This window comes from Sphaeramia orbicularis, chromosome 14, assembly GCF_902148855.1.
Source record: "Sphaeramia orbicularis chromosome 14, fSphaOr1.1, whole genome shotgun sequence".
In the NCBI taxonomy this organism is placed as follows: Eukaryota; Metazoa; Chordata; class Actinopteri; order Kurtiformes; family Apogonidae; genus Sphaeramia; species Sphaeramia orbicularis.
Window position 1 is genome coordinate 41,391,389 of NC_043970.1, and position 17,712 is coordinate 41,409,100.

A 17,712-nucleotide genomic window follows, 5' to 3' on the forward strand; every position below is an offset into this window, starting at 1 on the left:
TTACGGAAACAATCACTTATTAATAAATTATTAATAAATGACTAAATATACTAAAATGTCAACTAAATAACCTTTCAAATTTAATTGCAACCACCTTCTAATTAGCTAAACAATAATAAAATGAGCTTTTTCAAAAATTGTTTTGATTGTGTGCTTTGTATAAGTTGAGATAATCAACATGATCATGACTGATATTTCTTTTTTGACAATATAACAAATTTTATAAGGAAAATAACAAATTGTATCTGTGTCCGAGAAATCACTTTCTACTAAGTTACCCATTACAAAAACACCTCTCAAGGAAGTGTGTTAATTCCAAATCGCATGACCTGCTCCACATGATGTCATTTCCTCCTGAAGAAAACACTGGCGAGACTCCAAGATACATTCTTTCTCCTCTTTCTTAGTTATTTAATATAAAGTACTGTGTGTCAAGTGTGTATTTATCGCACTCTTATGTCAACAGTATGTCAATTTTAATTTTACTCAATTATATAGCCTATATGATATTTAGAAGAATCTTTCTGTAAAAATGCCATGTGATGTTATGGTTATGTCAGTTTTAGGCCTGAAAACAGCAAAAATATCAACTATACCTGCCAACTATGTTACCCTGTAAAGGTAACTCAAAAAGTCCCTCAATTATATATTGACCTATTTCATTGCTTGCTCCTTTTTAGTATTTTTATGACAGTTTTGCTCTCGTGGAACCCTTTGTGACCTTCATCTGCGCTGCAAGCTCTTTACTAAATATTAACGGAGACATTAGGTCATTGTGAAGCGACAGATAAAAGAGACAGTGTGTAACGTAATGATGCTGATGCATTAGAAGCTGCAGACATAGATTCACCTGTAACGATGGACTCAGATTACCACGTCTGTCTGTGGCTTAGACCCATAAAATAGGCATAAAGAACAAACTAACCCATTACTAACAATAGAGAGGAAAAAACTATTGTAAAAGCGTCAAAAGCTGACATGTACTCTTACATAAGTCTGTTCATTCTGGTCAGTGTTTGCACCTCGCTACAACATATTATGTAAAGATTTTTAATGGTGCCCATCAGCACTTTACATATAACATTACTGTCTTATGTTACACAAAGAGGATGTTTCCTTTTTCATGAAAACAGAGGTTTTTTTCTTTTCTTTTTTTCCAATTTAGGATCCGACACTTACATATGTAACGCTTTGTCAGTTGGAGAAAATTTATTTGCACGTCATCTTGTGAGTTCGATCAGAGTAAAGTGATTCCCTAAAGTACAGTCAATAATAAACCAGAATAAGTATAACTAATGAAATGAAACAAAAACTATATTAAAACACTGGATAAACAACAGAAGAGTACAAGTAGAAATACACTTTTGAAGTATAAATCTGAAAAAAACACGAGTAAAAAAATATATTTGAAGTAAATAAAGATAAAATGTAAGAAAAGATGTTATTTATTGTAAAATGATTGTTAAATAGATTTGTTGTAGACAATGACGGCACTGTAATTTACCAGACCCGTTTTCATTATTGTTTCACTTAGAGTTAATTTGTTAAGAAGCATACATAGTTTATTTATCTCTAAGGAATATTCAAAGTGAACAGTCACTTTTGTAATAACTTTTATTACAAAGTAGTTCATTGTTAATAAAAGTAATAATATTTGGCAGTATTAGCATAATATTAATTTAATTTCATTCATTCATTCATTCATTCATTCATTTATTTGTTTTGAGCAGAAGATAAAACAAAACATTTTTATGTGTACATAGAACTAATATTAGAGCAAATACATTAATAAATAAAGGCAATCAAGGCAATATAGCAATTGCCATGTGCGCTAGTGTTAACAAAGTAAATTCAATATGTTCTGTTCAAAAAGGAGTGGGAGGAAGAAAACCTATTTAACTCTACCCCCATCTCACATTTATACAACATAACACTTTACTTTGGCTTCCTTAATGATAAAGTTACATCTGAGAGTCCTAATACTGCAAATAACCAATAGTAAACAGATTAGGAAAACTGATGTATAACACAAATGCATAGCCCATAAAGCAAATAAAATAACACATATAAATGAGGAAAATACTCAGTTCAAGTTGTGAATAAAGTAGTGAGCCACAGTTAATACTAAAAACCTGGAATTGCTACTTATACTGTACTTTAACAAAATCCCACCTATTAATCGAGGAAAGCCCTAGAACTTCCTCCACCTTTCTGTCTCCACAGCTGCTGTTTTTTGTCCAATCGCAGGAGGAGGCTTCAGACAGTGCAAGAATGTGCTGGAAGCTCACGCTGCTCTTAAATCTGATTGGCTGCTGCACTGTGGGGAAGACTCCAGAAGCAGACCAACCGGCATTTATCTCCTGTGTTCATAAGGAGAGAACAGAATCACACTGCAGCATCCTTAGCCCACAGCATCCAGGTAAGATGATACTCTGTCCTTTAATAATCTTAGCTCTATGGTGCATCTCAGTTTCCAGTCATGCATTATACTGTATGTGCATGTATGTCTCATGCTACATGTGTCATTCTACTCCCCATAATAAAACTCATGTCATAGTGAGTGTGGTATTCAGCAGTGAGTTTTATGATTTTATCTGTTTTCAGTACATTATTACCATGAACTGCAGTGCTTATCCATATACATATACATACAAAGTCATAATAAAAATCCTGAATTAAAGGTTCACAATTACTATTTGACATGTCTAAAATCTGCATTGACTGACCGCAAAAACATCCAACTCTGACCAGTGCATGCAACTTTGCGCAGAGACACAGGAGCAGCAGGATACTGCAGTAGGGCAACTTTATTGTCCTTCAGAGTCCCAGGCGGTGGGGGGAGGTGTAACTAACTGCTTGTGTCTCCAGATGCAAGATTGTCCAGTGATCAGCAGTTTGGAAATCCTACTTCAGCATGATGGTGCATAATGCATTCTCAGGCTTCACAATCCAACTCTGTACAAAAAACAGAAAAATCACATGAGTGAAATGTCCAGGGATCCGGGAATCATTCAACTTCAGCTTCCTCTAATGCACTTCTTGTCCATTTGGCTGTTTTACCGCAGTTTGTTTATGCAGACCATAATTTGCTTATGCGGTCTAAAATGGCTGCCTGTCTCTGGCATTTGATCCGTGGCAGGCACTATCCTGTTACAGTGCACTGTAGGCTACACCTGAAAGGAAACAGAAGCCAGAGCTGTCAGAAAAGTGTCTGCCAACACCATTTATAACAACAGTCGACTGGAATTGGAGTTCTGTTAGGTTCTGTTAATTCTGTTGCCTGCTAAACATGAAATTTTTTTTACGGGTGATCTGTGAGGGGAATAACACAGCAGAGGTGACACATTAATTACTCATGTAAAAGTACAGATGCTTGTATAAATTTAAAAAAAAAAAAAAGAGAGAGACTGATTTTGTCTCTTACATTTAGTTGGAAATCAGTTTAACCTCCTGAGACCCTAGAAAGTAAAAGTTCTTTTTTGTTTTTTTGTTTTTTTTACATTAAATAATTGTCTTGATTGGACACAGCATAACTGTTTTTTCAGACACATTATTTATTTATTCAATTTTATGGAATGTCCTTTGCAGTGGACAGTGGGTTTTCTTTTTCTTTTTTTTAAGCAAAGCTGTAAAACTCTTGTCACCTATAGAAGACAAAAAAGCACTGCAGGTTAATACTGGGGAAGGAGAATGATAATAATATTTCTCTCATATCCTCCTGAGACCCAGTAAGTAAACATTTTCGCCATTTTACATTAAATAATTGCGTTTATTGGAAACAGCATCATGCAACAGTTGTTACTGATACATTTAAAATAAATTATTTTCATATAATGTCCTTTTCATTGGATATTTTTTTAATTATTTATTTTAAAGTAAAGCTGTGAAACTCTTGTCCACTACACAGGACAAAAATGCATTGCTGGGTCTCAGGAGGATATGTGTAGAAACTAAACTGAAAAAGCTCTGAACATGTTGAAAGTATAAAAAAAAAAACAAGTATAGAAGTGTCTGAATTCATACCAGAAAGCTCTCTGTAAGTAGTTACAAACTAGTCAGATGATGAAAAAGAAAATTATGTCATGAGCATGAACATTTGACCTGTAATATGATGAGTTATGCTGCCCCCTAATGGAATAAAATCAACACTGACTTTGTTCACTTTTTCAGAGAAACCATGTCCAAAGGGGCTGCAGTTGGCATTGATCTGGGGACCACCTACTCCTGCGTAGGTGTCTTCCAGCACGGCAAAGTTGAAATCATCGCCAACGACCAGGGCAACAGGACCACGCCCAGCTATGTGGCCTTCACCGACAGCGAGAGGCTCATCGGGGACGCAGCCAAGAATCAGGTTGCCATGAACCCCACCAACACAGTCTTTGGTAAGATTAGAGCAGAGTGAACTGATACGTGATGTGAATTATTGAACTCTGATCTTATGTTGTCTGAGCGGATCATTTATTTATATCCACATCAATATGGGAGTAAAATGTGACTTTTAGTGGTCTGACATAAATCACCAAATACTAATGTCTGTGTGTTTTCGACACTGGACATAGTGGAATTATCTAATTATCACAAATTTCCTCCATCATTTCTTCATCTGTAATTATGTCCTTTAAGAGTTTTCCTTACATCTTTTAACTGAAAACACATGAAAAACTGTATTGCTTATGTAAAAATGATGGTTAGAAATCTCTTCTGATCCTCCCTTTCGCCTTTTACTTCCATTCCTTTTTTTTTTTAGCTCAAATCTTTACATACGACTGGTCTGTAATAGACCAAATAAAGCACTCACAAAGAATTAAAATGAGAATGAGATGGCATTCCTGTGCAGATACATAGATTTCTTTTCCTAGTTCTGTCATGTAACAATAATTAATGTCCACTCAAGTCCAAATTACAGTTCACTTCAATAGCTTCTTCTATTTCTCCAAAAAAAAATTATGCAGCATCCTCATCTTTCTGAAGTAAAAACCTTCATAAATAAGCAATTTTCAATCCTGCCTCACCATAATGGCTTTCCATGCCAACATCAAAAAATATTTTAATGACTTCTTCATGTTGTGTCAAAAAGTCAAGAACATTTTCCACGCAACCAGTCCTTTTTTTACTTTATTTCCTGAGATTATTCTCATGCACGTCCCACTTACAGTTACATGTGCACACACTTGGAAATACTTGATGCTTACCCATATTTTACATTTAACAACAGAGCACTGAATTATGTGAAGATGACAGATTTTACAGATATTTTTTTTTCTCATAATTTACTTGAAGTACAACATGCTCCTTCTGTCATATGTTTGGAAACTGATAATCCTGAAATAAAAAAGACTGAATATATGAATAAACTAAGACATAAAGCAAGTGTTTTCCTTTTTTTTTTTTTTTTTTTTTTTTTTTTGCAGATGCTAAACGTTTGATCGGCAGAAGATTTGAGGACCCAGTGGTTCAGGCTGACATGAAGCATTGGCCATTTAACATAATAAGTGACAGTGGACGCCCCAAAGTGGAGGTTGAGTACAAAGGTGAAACCAAAACATTCTATCCTGAGGAGATCTCATCCATGGTTCTAACAAAGATGAAGGAGATTGCTGAAGCCTATCTTGGAAAGGTGACGTTATAACACTGGACAAATCTGTAAATATGGATAAAACGGTGACAGATCAACTAATGACTTACCTTATGTCATTTTGTAGTCAGTGTCAAATGCTGTGATCACAGTGCCTGCGTACTTCAATGACTCCCAGCGCCAAGCAACCAAAGATGCAGGAACTATCTCCGGTCTGAATGTGCTGAGAATCATCAATGAGCCCACAGCTGCAGCCATCGCTTATGGATTAGACAAAAAGGTGAGAGTGTCATTAAAAGCAGCATATAGAAGACACTGAAATTTATGGATGTGGACAAATTCAACACCGCACAAATAATGTACAAGGCAAGGAATAATCTTATGGGTAATATACTAAAAATGTTTATAGAAAGAAGGTGATATAACTTAAGAGGAGAACTTAATTTGAAACAACTCAAGATATGAACGAAAAGAATCTGAATAACAATATGTGCAGATAATTTGTGGAGTTTAAAGAATGTATAAAAATTAATCACTTAAGAAAAAATTAACTTTTGCTGAAGAAGTTTATGGAAGAGGGTGGATGTTAACTGTGATGACTTTAAAGGAGTGATATTTTGCTTTTTTAAATGGAATTATGCATTTTCAGACATTTCCCTGTGGTCTACATAAACTGTAAATGCTATGCTTGGGTCTGAATTCTTCATTAATTAAACTCCACAGGTCCATCTTCAACCATATTTCTGAGTAATGACACGAAAAAGGCCATTTTGAGTGCTGGCCCTTTAAATGCACATGACCCAACCCCCTTCCAGGTTGTTGACTGTGCACTCTGAGTTTGTTAATACAACCAACAACTGAACATTTTAGGTAATCGTCAGAATGTTTGTCGAAAGGCTTGACTTTATGTGTACAAATGTTGTGATGTAACTTTTTATGAAACTTAACAAATTAAGAAGGAATTAAAATGGGTTGTAGAAATCCACTCGATTTTTGCCAAAATGAATATAAAGATAGCTTTGCAGCACCTGGAGGGTTCAAATTCAAACTTCTGGAACTATTAGGGTCCAAATACACAAATAAATGAACCAAAGACTAATAAAAGTGGGTTTAGCAAAATATAACCCCCTCTAAGGTGGTATGGAGTGTAATATAGATATGGCTTGGCTAATGTATAGTGGAATGTATGTATATATTAGATTTTTTATGTATTGTATTTATATAATCTAATATAGTTTGTTGCATAAAGAAACATAACTGAAATAGCCATATATGGTATAAATTATAGGAAGGTACATAATGTGTATATAGTTATAAATTAAAGCAGATTGTATATTGTATTTATATGGGTTTGTTAGTAATTATGATGTAAAATTATGTGATAATAATCATATTGATTGATATAATCATATATACATGTTGTATTAATATAGATTGCAATGAGTTAAATTCCATTTCAAACACATTACAGTGTTTGAGAATAAAGATTTCATTCATTCATTCATTCATTCATTCATTCACACAATGTTCCGTATAAAAGAACTTATAAAAGCTCAAATGTCTCTGGTGTGTCAGGTTGGATCTGAGAGGAACGTTCTCATCTTCGATCTTGGTGGCGGCACCTTTGACGTGTCCATCTTGACCATTGAGGACGGCATCTTCGAGGTCAAGTCCACCGCTGGAGACACTCATCTCGGCGGGGAAGACTTCGATAACCGCATGGTGAACCACTTCATCGCAGAGTTCAAGCGCAAGTACAAGAAGGACATCAGCGACAACAAGAGGGCTGTGCGTCGTCTGCGTACGGCCTGTGAGAGGGCAAAGCGCACCCTGTCTTCCAGCACCCAGGCCAGCATCGAGATCGACTCTCTGTACGAGGGAGTGGACTTCTACACCTCCATCACCAGGGCTCGTTTCGAGGAGCTCAACGCTGACCTCTTCCGTGGCACCTTGGACCCTGTGGAGAAGTCACTCCGCGATGCCAAAATGGACAAGTCTCAGATTCATGACATCGTACTGGTTGGTGGCTCCACCCGTATCCCCAAGATCCAGAAACTGCTCCAGGACTTCTTTAATGGAAAAGAGCTCAACAAGAGCATCAACCCTGATGAAGCTGTGGCCTACGGAGCTGGTACTAAATCTTACCACAGTATAATTCATTTTTAGATCAGAGACTTTGCATTAGACAAGTCATTTCAACGGATTAACTCATTTTTCTGATTGTTTTTTGTTTCTTGTCTTGAGCTGAAGGATGCAAACATATTTTCCTTAGGGATTAATGAAGTTAAGCTGTAACTGAATCAATTTAGAAACAGTACATATGAATAGATAAGTAAGACGCAGAACCTAAATCGTGTAACAGGAGAAGGACACGTTCAGTTTGTGCTAATAATACCTTTTGCTTCCTGTTTCTGCTCCTAAATAGAGCGTATATCTTAGAGGGAAGTGTACTGTTTACGTTCTTGTCCTTCACAGACAAACCGACTCTCCATTTACATCAGGCTTGAACTTAGAGTCAAACACTGAAGCCATCTAATCTTTCACTCATATCTCCAGCTGTCCAGGCCGCCATCTTGTCTGGAGACAAGTCTGAGAATGTCCAGGACCTGCTGCTTCTGGACGTCACCCCTCTGTCTCTGGGTATCGAGACCGCTGGAGGTGTCATGACTGTCCTGATCAAGCGTAACACAACCATTCCCACCAAGCAGACCCAGACTTTCACCACCTACTCTGACAACCAGCCTGGTGTGCTCATCCAGGTAAAGGACACTCTATCAACAGCAATGCTACGTCTTATATCTCTGATGGTTTACATTATAGCTCTGTTAGCTTAGCTCTGCCACAGTAAAACCACAAATCACCTCCATTTTCTGTATGGTTTGTGTTATCAGTAGCTGAACTGAAGATCTGTTCGGAATTGTCCAAACAAGGTCAGAACAGTCACAGTTCAATCTGAATCATTGATCAACAAACGGAAACTTCAAATTATTATCTTATATTACCCCTCTATCCCGTACTAAATTCAAAAATGATTTGTTTTCCTGGTGTGTCATACTGCACCATGTTTCTTTTAAAACTCTTCTTCACTTGTTGTAACGTCCGTCAACATCCATTTTTTTATTCATGTGTCTCTAGTTGCAGATAAAGGTCTTTCCATTGCAGTTTTGTGTGATATACCAATTGCACTACGCCCGAAAAACCACTTCTTACCAGCGCAAAAACCTTCATCCAATCCAATCCAATCCAATCCAATCCAACTTTATTTGCGCTTTAAAACAACCACAGTGGACCAAAGTGCTGTATAGAAAAATAAATAAAACCAAAATAACAGAGTAAAATACAAGAATAGATTAAAAGTAAATAAATAAATAAAAATACAGCAGAATAGCTAAAACCTGAATAAAAGAATAAAATACAAGAATAGATTAAAAAATATAAAAAGCTGTACAATTTAAAAACAGCAACAAAAAACAAAACAAAACAATAAAGCAATACCAAATAAAACAACTGTATAAAAATAATGCATTCAAACATCTCACATGGTTTCAAAGGCCAAGGAGAAAAGATTGGTTTTAAGAAGGGTTTGTAACGAAAAAAACAAGAGTTTTGGCAAAATTGTCCATTTTTCATTAAGTAAATTTTTACACACAAGTTATATTTGCGCAATTTGAGGGTCAATGGAAAAGTGACTATTGACAGAACATTACATTCCAATTTCTAATGATAGTTTGAAGTCAGTTTTGAATATTGTTCAGTACACATATTACATGGAGCTCTTTTAATGGTCACTTATCCAACATATGAATGAACTAGCAGGCTGACCCGAGAGAATCCACAGGTTCTAGATGTGGTAGTTTTTATGCTGTTGTGTATTTGTGCACGCTGTACCGCATTTGTCCAGCAGTCACCGCCAAAGTATTATGGCCATAGCAATGTCATTGTAAGGCTATTGTATTCCAAAATTACTAATATCTCCTGAAATATTGGTCTTATCAACGTATTCCATGACCAAAAATACATTGGTATGCCAAACTGAAGCAGTCAGCTCTTTCTGGATTTTGTGAGAATCCCTCTCACACACGGCACATTTAGTGATTTATTCCGAACATGCAATGAAATTTAACATATATGCACTTGCAAAACATACATAATAATACAAATATCAAGAATCATAACAATCTTAGTCAGAAGAAAAGCACAATAATTCCATTTACATGCCCGAAAAGGGGTGGAAAGAAGTATAACTTATTTAATCCCACTCCCTCTCCCCACAATATTATTAATAATATATGTCCCTCTTCCTTTTACATTACTCTTCTATACATTGGCACTGGCATGTTCACTCTGACTGGACACTGTGCACTACACTTGTTTTAGGCTGATGTTTTGTCTTAATTATGTTTCATGTTGTTATTTTAGGCTTTTTATTGTCTGTAAGGTGACCATGGGTGACTTGAAAGGCATATTATTATTATTATTATTATTATTATTATTATTATTATTATTATTATTATTATTATTATTATTATTTGTTACATGCATGTACACAGAGGCCACTGGGCTTTTATAATAAAGATGAAATGAGTTGTTCTGCATGTGGATACATTTTGGCCCACTGCTTATGTTCAACACTTCCAACAGGTTTATGAGGGTGAACGTGCCATGACGAAGGACAATAACTTGCTGGGTAAATTTGAGCTGACGGGCATCCCTCCTGCCCCTCGTGGTGTTCCTCAAATCGAGGTGACCTTTGATATTGATGCGAATGGTATCCTAAACGTCTCTGCTGTCGATAAGAGCACTGGCAAGGAGAACAAGATCACCATCACCAATGACAAAGGTACAATAAAACAAACACAAAAAAAAAGAGCATCAAATAACGCTGCTGTGTTTTCCCTCCACTGGATGATTCATTGATTCGTATGTAATTTTTTATTCTAGGTCGTCTCAGCAAGGAAGATATTGAGCGCATGGTCCAGGAAGCTGAGAAATACAAGGCAGAGGATGACGTCCAGAGGGACAAGGTGTCGGCTAAGAACGGCCTGGAGTCGTATGCATTTAACATGAAGTCCACTGTGGAGGATGAGAAACTCGCCGGCAAGATCAGTGATGATGACAAGCAGAAGATCTTGGACAAATGTAATGAGGTTATCAGCTGGTTGGACAAGAACCAGGTAAGAACAGATACAGTGGCGCTGTAGCAGAAGTGACAACTGAACTCCCAATGAAAATGACAGATTTAATCAACCCATATTCACATACCTACAGTCATTTGGTGACCTCTTGTGGTTGCATGACTACCTGCAGAAATAAATGAAATTGCAATGTAAGCCAAATTAATGGTACTAAATATGGACAAACCTTAGAAGGAGGAATATACAGACATCTAGTCAGATCCATAAATATTTGGACAGGGACACATGTTTTGCTTTTTTTTCTCTGTGAACCACCATAGTTGTCCCGAAATGAAGCAAACAACATGTGACTGAAGTGTGGACTTTCAGCTTTAATTCAAGGGGTTTAACAAAAATATTGCATTAACAATTTAGGAATTACAACCACTGTAAATTTGTGTCATTGTCCAAAAAACAATTATAGACCTGACTATAGATGGAAGTAAAACACGCTTTGTCACTTGAACACATAAGATCAACATTCAGCTGTCTTCATCTTCTTTTAGCCCATTTCCTGATGCTTTTTTAATGATGTTTTTTTACCTAAATCAAATCAGTCTTTATCCATAACATCATGTAAATGCATAAATGCAACGCTTAATAAGAATCTTTGCATCATTTTTCTTCTTTCATGATGTTAATGTCTAGTTTATGTCTACGTTTTCATAACTTATGTTTTGTCAGTGTTTGCTACGGCTTTGGCAAGGTCAGGAAATTTTAATCAAGAAAATTAATTTACATGCCATATTTCGCGTTATTATGTGGTAATACAAACAGCTCCACAACCCATTTTGAGAACAGCATCTGTAGAGGAATTTAATTTTGTCTTATGATCTCCGCAGATGTTTCCTATTTGATTTCCTTGGAATAAAAATCTGTCGGTCATATTCTTCCTTTATCATTTCATAAAACACTGATGTATCCAGTAGTATTTGTAAAATATCATCCCCATCCCTGCCGCAACAATGCCAGACTTTAAACTGAGCCTAACGTGTTCCTGGATTTATTCCAATTAGAATAATATCTGTGTATTTTATTTCACTTCCTAGACTGCGGAGAGGGATGAATATGAACATCAGCAACAGGAGCTGGAGAAGGTGTGTAACCCAATCATCACTAAACTGTATCAGAGCGCTGGTGGAATGCCGGGCGGGATGCCTGGTGGGATGCCGGGTGGATTCCCCGGAGCAGGCGGTGCTCCAAGCGGCGGAGGATCCACTGGACCCACCATTGAGGAAGTGGATTAATCGCATTTGTAGGTGGCACCTTCATAACCCTGACTTGCAACGAAGCATGAACATTCCTGCAGATTTAATCCTTAAAACCAAACCACTGATGAAAGTCATAACTGTGTGAACATAAAAAAAGATCTGAAAGCAACCAGCCTGTGCATTCTCTGTCATGTCTGAGCCTGGAATAATAAATTATGAATGAACCATGTGTTGAGATATTTCATGCCGCTTGTTGGGTCACATGATCAAGTGTGTACTCATTTATTATTGTTACTGTATGTGAAAGTATAATGTTAATCCAATGGTTCCCAACCTTTTTTGACTCAAAACCCCATTTTAATATCACAAATTTCTAGCAACCCCAGACATTTAAAACAGAGACTTTTTTTTGCTAAAATTAATTTGTTTTTGATCATGTAATAGTTTGCTATACTATGTTGCAAATAAATGTTAATTTTAGATTACATTTAGGCTATATAATGTATATTATTATGGACAGAGGCAGAAAAGCCAGGTGTAGACCCAAACAACCACTGGCCACCAAAATCATCTACCAATATAAAATGTTTAATAACTTCTAATCCACTAATCCTCTCAATGCATGAAAATAATTGGTGTAAAATACAGTTTGTCATCTTTTCATGGTCATCAGATGTCACCCATTTGGACTTTCAGAGGCTCTATAGTTACCATGGAAACACCGTCATCTTCTACAACATTGATTCAACAGTAAAACCCATGGAGTTGGATCAATGACAGTAGATGGACACATTTGGTTTATGTTCAGATAATGATAAATTTTGTTGAAAACGTCAAATTTTCTTCATTTTGCTCTGTTTCTGATATTATGGCAATTAACTTTAATATGAGCTTTTATGAACATCTACATGACCAGTAAATTAAACATGGGAAAATACCTGATTTTTATTGTAGAAACACAAAGTACAAAGGATAATATTGCAATAAATGGTAATAAATCACTTAAGAGTGGTTAAATAGAGAGAAAATTTCATTTTGGAAGTGTCACAAAAGTCACACTGGGTTTTTATGGGTTAAAAAAAATAGGGGCTAAGATCAATTTTAGCTTTGCAAAGTACTGCAAAAATTACATATCACTGCTGCATAAGAAAAGCAAAAAGCTGCTGCCACTGCAAAATAAAAAAACAAACTGAAATGTTCTGTATCTCTTGCTGATGGTTGTTGCAGCTGTCAGTGTCACTCTGACCCCCCCTCCTACAAGCACATAAGGTCAGTATGTCAGTATTCCCCTGAGGGATTTGGACAGTCACCCATCCCTCTTGTCAGCAACCCCAAAACTCACACACAATACCCACCAACGACCCTACCCCCAGGGTCACACCCTCTCTATGGCCCTAACACTTATTGGACCATCAAAAGTCATCAAAAACAATGGTTATGCAATCAAATACTAACTTCTGTGTGTATCATGTGACTAAAACAGACAGAAAAGAAAACATGGGATGCCAAAAAGCACTGTTTTTGTCAGTACAATGCCATAGATACTGATGTAAGAACTTAAGTCATTTTGGTTATTATCAAGAAAACCATGGAAAACATCTAGATATCAGCTCTGAAATTAAACTCTAATGAACTATGTTTGTTGTTATCATTATATTTGTCCAAACAAATGTACCTTTAGTTGTACCAGGCATTAAAATGAACAAGAAATTGAAGAAAACAAGGGCAGTCTAATAAATTTTTCCGCGACTGTAAGTTCATTAACACCTACACAGACCACTTCCCCTGCAGGTTTATAAGTCCAGTTTCTTCCACCAGTTCTTAGAACTGAAGAAGTCTATTGGATGAGAGACGAAACATTTTCAAAAGACCTAAACCAGCCCTGTTGAACCAAGAAGAACAACAAAGAAGTCAGCACAGACAGAAGCACAGAGGTCACCAAGTACTAAATAAAACTGTAAAAGAAACAGTCAATACAGGCTGTAACTAAAAGTCTGTATCTCAGTATATTTCACGAGCTAAACTCATACTTTAGGGGTTTGTTTCATGGTGGTTTTAGTGACACAACACATAAATCACAGCGGATCCCCCTCCTCCTTTCATAATATGGTACGCATTCCACAGCTAAACCGCTCACAAACTGAATCTTTGATGAATCTGGATGTAAATGATTGTTCTGTCTGATCACTGTCACCCTCATGGGCTGCGTATCTTGTTCAGCTCTTCATGTATTAATAATTATTTAGGTTTGGCTGAACGTGTAAAGAAGAGGGTAAATAAACACCACCCCTGTGCTCTTATTCAGACACAACTGGAATGTACAATCCAACAATGGCTCCACAGAAAGCACAGGACAACAATAGCACCTATTACCATGACAAAAAGGGAGAAAATAAGCACAGATTCACAATTTAATGTTATTCCAAATGTTTCCCATGTCGACTGAATCACATTGGTTTAAAATAACTAAAAATATTGAGCGCTATCTTTCATTCTATTTTTTACTCATTCTATATATAATTTTCTGATTGGAATAAATACAAATATAGTGGTATTATCTGCACTAAAATGATAAACAGGCCTGTTAGAGCATAAAATAAGGATACGACAAAAACGTGACCCAGCCTGGATGATTGTAATCACCCGAAAATATGAGATTAAAATCATTATAATTTTACATGTTTCCTAAAAAAAGATGTGGTGGAATGTTTGAAGGCTTTTTAGCATGCAACTTACATGTTACAAACACTTATTGGATGTAACAATGTAAAAAAAATTGTGGCTAAGATCAGTTTTAGCTTTGCAAAATACATTTAACCACTGCAAAAGAGAAGATGCTGCTGCTGAAAATTAAAAATGAATAAATAAATAAATAAAGTATTAGCTTTCATTCTATGTATATGATCTCCTAATTGGAATAAATACAATTATAGTGGTAGTATCTGCATTGAAGCAATTAATAGTAATGTTATAGCATGAAAAAAAGAAACTGAGGAAAATATAACCCAATGTGGATGATTGTAATCACCCAAAAATATTAGAATAAAATCATTAGAATTCTACATGTTTCCTTAAAAAGATGTGATGGAATGTTTGAAGGCTTTTTAGTTTGCAACTTACATGCATAGCACTATGTTAAAACACTTATTGGATGTAACAATAGAAAAATAGAGGCTTAAATCAGTTTTGGTGTTGCAAATTACTGCAAAAATGACATTTCATCACTGCAAAAGAGAAAGCTGCTGCAAAATTTAAAAAAAAAATTAAGTATTAGCTTTCATTCTATATATGATCTTCTAATTGGAGTAAATACAATTATAGTGGTAGTATCTGCATTGAAGTGGTAACAAGGAATGTTATAGCATGAAAAAAGGAACTGAGAAAAATATAATCCAGTCTGGATGATTGTAATCACCCAAAAATATTAATTCAAATGATTAGAATTCCAATTTTAGTTTCCTAAAAAATGTGGCAGAATGTTTGAAGGAATTTTGGTATGCAACTTACATCCAATAAGTGTTTTTAACTTCATGCTATGCATGTAACAATACAAAAATAATGGCTTAGATCAGTTTTAGCTTTACTGCAAAAATGACATTTCACCACTGCAAAAGAAAGCTGCTGCTGCTGCTGAAAATAAAATATATATATATAGCTTTCATTCTTTGTATATGATCTCCTAAGTGGATTAAATACAATTATAGTAGTAGTACTGAAGCAATAAATAGGAATGTTATAGCATGAAAAAAGGAACTGAGGAAAATATAACCCAAAAATATTACATTCAAATCATTAGAATTCTAATTTTATTTTCCAAAATAAATAAATAAATAAATAAAAATTGTGGCAGAATGTTTGAAGGCTCTCATAGCACTTAGTTAAAAACACTTATTGGATGTAACAATCTAAAAATAGTGGCTTAGATGAGGTTTACTTGACATTTCACCACTGCAAAAGAGAAAGCTGCTGCTGCTGAAAAATTACAAAAAATATCAAGTATTTGCTCTCTCTCTCTCTCTCTCTCTCTCTCTCTCTATATATATATATATATATATATATATGATCTCCTACGTGGAATAAACACAATTATAGTGGTAGTATCTGCATTGAAGCAATTAATATTAATGTTATAGCATGAAAAAAGGAACAGAGGAAAATATAACCCAAAAATATTACATTCAAATCATCAGAATTCCAATTTTAGTTTCCTAAAAAACATGTGGCAGGATGTTTGAGGCTTTTTAGTATGCAACTTACATCCAATAAGTGTTTTTAACTTCATGCTATGCATCTAACAATATAAAAACAGTGGCTTAGATCAGTTTTAGCTGTACTAAATTACTGCAAAAATGATGTATATGATCTCCTAAATGGAATAAAATACTATTATAGTGGTAGCACTGAAGCAATAAATAGGAATGCTATTGCATGAAAAAAGGAACTGAGGAAAATATAACCCAAAATATTAGATTCAAATCATCAGAATTCCAATTTTAGTTTCCTAAAAAACATGTGGCAGGATGTTTGGTATGCAGATTAGACGTATAGTACTAAATAAGGCTTCAGTTTCCAGGTGCAGACTGACATGCATGGGTACTTACAGCTCATATAAACACTATTCTAGATCACTGTGGATTCCTGAAAAGCTGCAGCCCCGTTCATGCGCCTCTGTGCTCTTTGTGCTTCACAAAGACCGAGCGCAAAGTCCCCGGATGCACAACAAAAATAAAAGACTGGAGATCACGGTAAACGTTCGCCCTGTAACAGAAGGCTACAAGACATTTATTGAAACAACAGGACATAAACAATACAACAATTTTGCACGTTTAGCAGCACTGCGTAAATAAAACAGCCCACCCCCCTCCCTTCAGATTTTGGTCCATATTAAGTAATGTTTTTTTGTTGTTGTTGTTGTTGTTTTTTTTAAACACGGCCTTCATCATCCCGAGCCTTCATAGTGCGCCTCCATTTTCCAGAGCCAGGAACACAACAGTGGCGAATGGACAGTCTATGAATAGTCCCCAGAAGAAGCGAGTGGATGTCTTCCTTGTAGAAACAGCAAACACTAAACACTGTCCCATATCGGAGAAGGGTTTTTTTTTTTCTTATCCAAAAAAACGAACACTACTGATATGAAAAAAGTGGCTGGCTCCAAGGCTGGACCCGGGGCTGAAGGGAGTCTTTTTTTTTACTTGCTCTTGGCCGGTTTCTCCGTCTTCTTGGGGAGGAGGACAGCCTGGATGTTGGGCAGAACACCTCCCTGCGCGATGGTCACTCCTCCCAGCAGCTTGTTGAGCTCCTCGTCGTTACGCACGGCCAACTGGAGGTGCCTGGGGATGATCCTGGTCTTCTTGTTGTCCCTGGCTGCGTTTCCTGCCAACTCCAGGATCTCAGCGGTCAGATACTCCAGCACGGCCGCCAGATAGACCGGAGCCCCCGCACCGACGCGCTCCGCATAGTTGCCCTTGCGCAGTAGCCTATGGACACGACCGACCGGGAACTGGAGCCCGGCCCTAGAGGAACGGGATTTGGCCTTCGCTCTGGCTTTGCCTCCGGTTTTCCCTCTGCCAGACATGACTGAAAAGTGTGGTTACTGGTAAACTAAAAACCTCTGCGCGTAATAGTCGGATCGGGCTTAGGCGTTTACGTAATGATCCGTGCGTAAAGGATATAAACCACATGCGCTCTTGCGATTGGCCGACTGGATGTGAAACCAAGGAACCAATGGCGCACCTCGTCCTTTAAACATGAT

The 17,712-nt window shown here is 36.4% G+C and overlaps 2 protein-coding genes across 2 annotated transcripts; one reads left to right on the forward strand and one right to left on the reverse strand.

Annotated features, from left to right (window-relative positions):
- Nucleotides 1–4,170: 4,170 nt before the first annotated feature.
- Nucleotides 4,171–12,189, forward strand: LOC115432901 (heat shock cognate 71 kDa protein). Its single transcript, XM_030153994.1, has 8 exons — nucleotides 4,171–4,382; nucleotides 5,412–5,617; nucleotides 5,703–5,855; nucleotides 7,151–7,706; nucleotides 8,132–8,334; nucleotides 10,217–10,415; nucleotides 10,517–10,749; nucleotides 11,799–12,189. The coding sequence occupies exons 1-8, from the start codon at nucleotides 4,178–4,180 to the stop codon at nucleotides 11,994–11,996; spliced, it is 1,953 nt and encodes a 650-aa protein (XP_030009854.1). The 5' UTR covers nucleotides 4,171–4,177; the 3' UTR covers nucleotides 11,997–12,189.
- A 4,517-nt stretch (nucleotides 12,190–16,706) lies between these two features.
- Nucleotides 16,707–17,618, reverse strand: h2ax1 (H2A.X variant histone family member 1). The gene has a single exon (XM_030154184.1). It carries the CDS (start codon nucleotides 17,533–17,535, stop codon nucleotides 17,149–17,151), a length of 387 nt encoding a protein of 128 aa, XP_030010044.1. The 5' UTR covers nucleotides 17,536–17,618; the 3' UTR covers nucleotides 16,707–17,148.
- Between the last annotated feature and the right edge of the window lie 94 nt (nucleotides 17,619–17,712).

What these genes read in the sequence shown, in the direction of transcription:
- h2ax1 (XM_030154184.1), bottom strand. Translation starts at nt 17,535, where the DNA reads ATGTCTGGCAGAGGGAAAACCGGAGGCAAAGCCAGAGCGAAGGCCAAA.
- LOC115432901 (XM_030153994.1), top strand. Translation starts at nt 4,178, where the DNA reads ATGTCCAAAGGGGCTGCAGTTGGCATTGATCTGGGGACCACCTACTCC. An exon ending in AGCTGTGGCCTACGGAGCTG is followed by an intron (nt 7,707 to 8,131) that starts GTACTAAATCTT and finishes TCATATCTCCAG; the next exon opens with CTGTCCAGGCCGCCATCTTG. An exon ending in CACCATCACCAATGACAAAG is followed by an intron (nt 10,416 to 10,516) that starts GTACAATAAAAC and finishes TTTTTATTCTAG; the next exon opens with GTCGTCTCAGCAAGGAAGAT.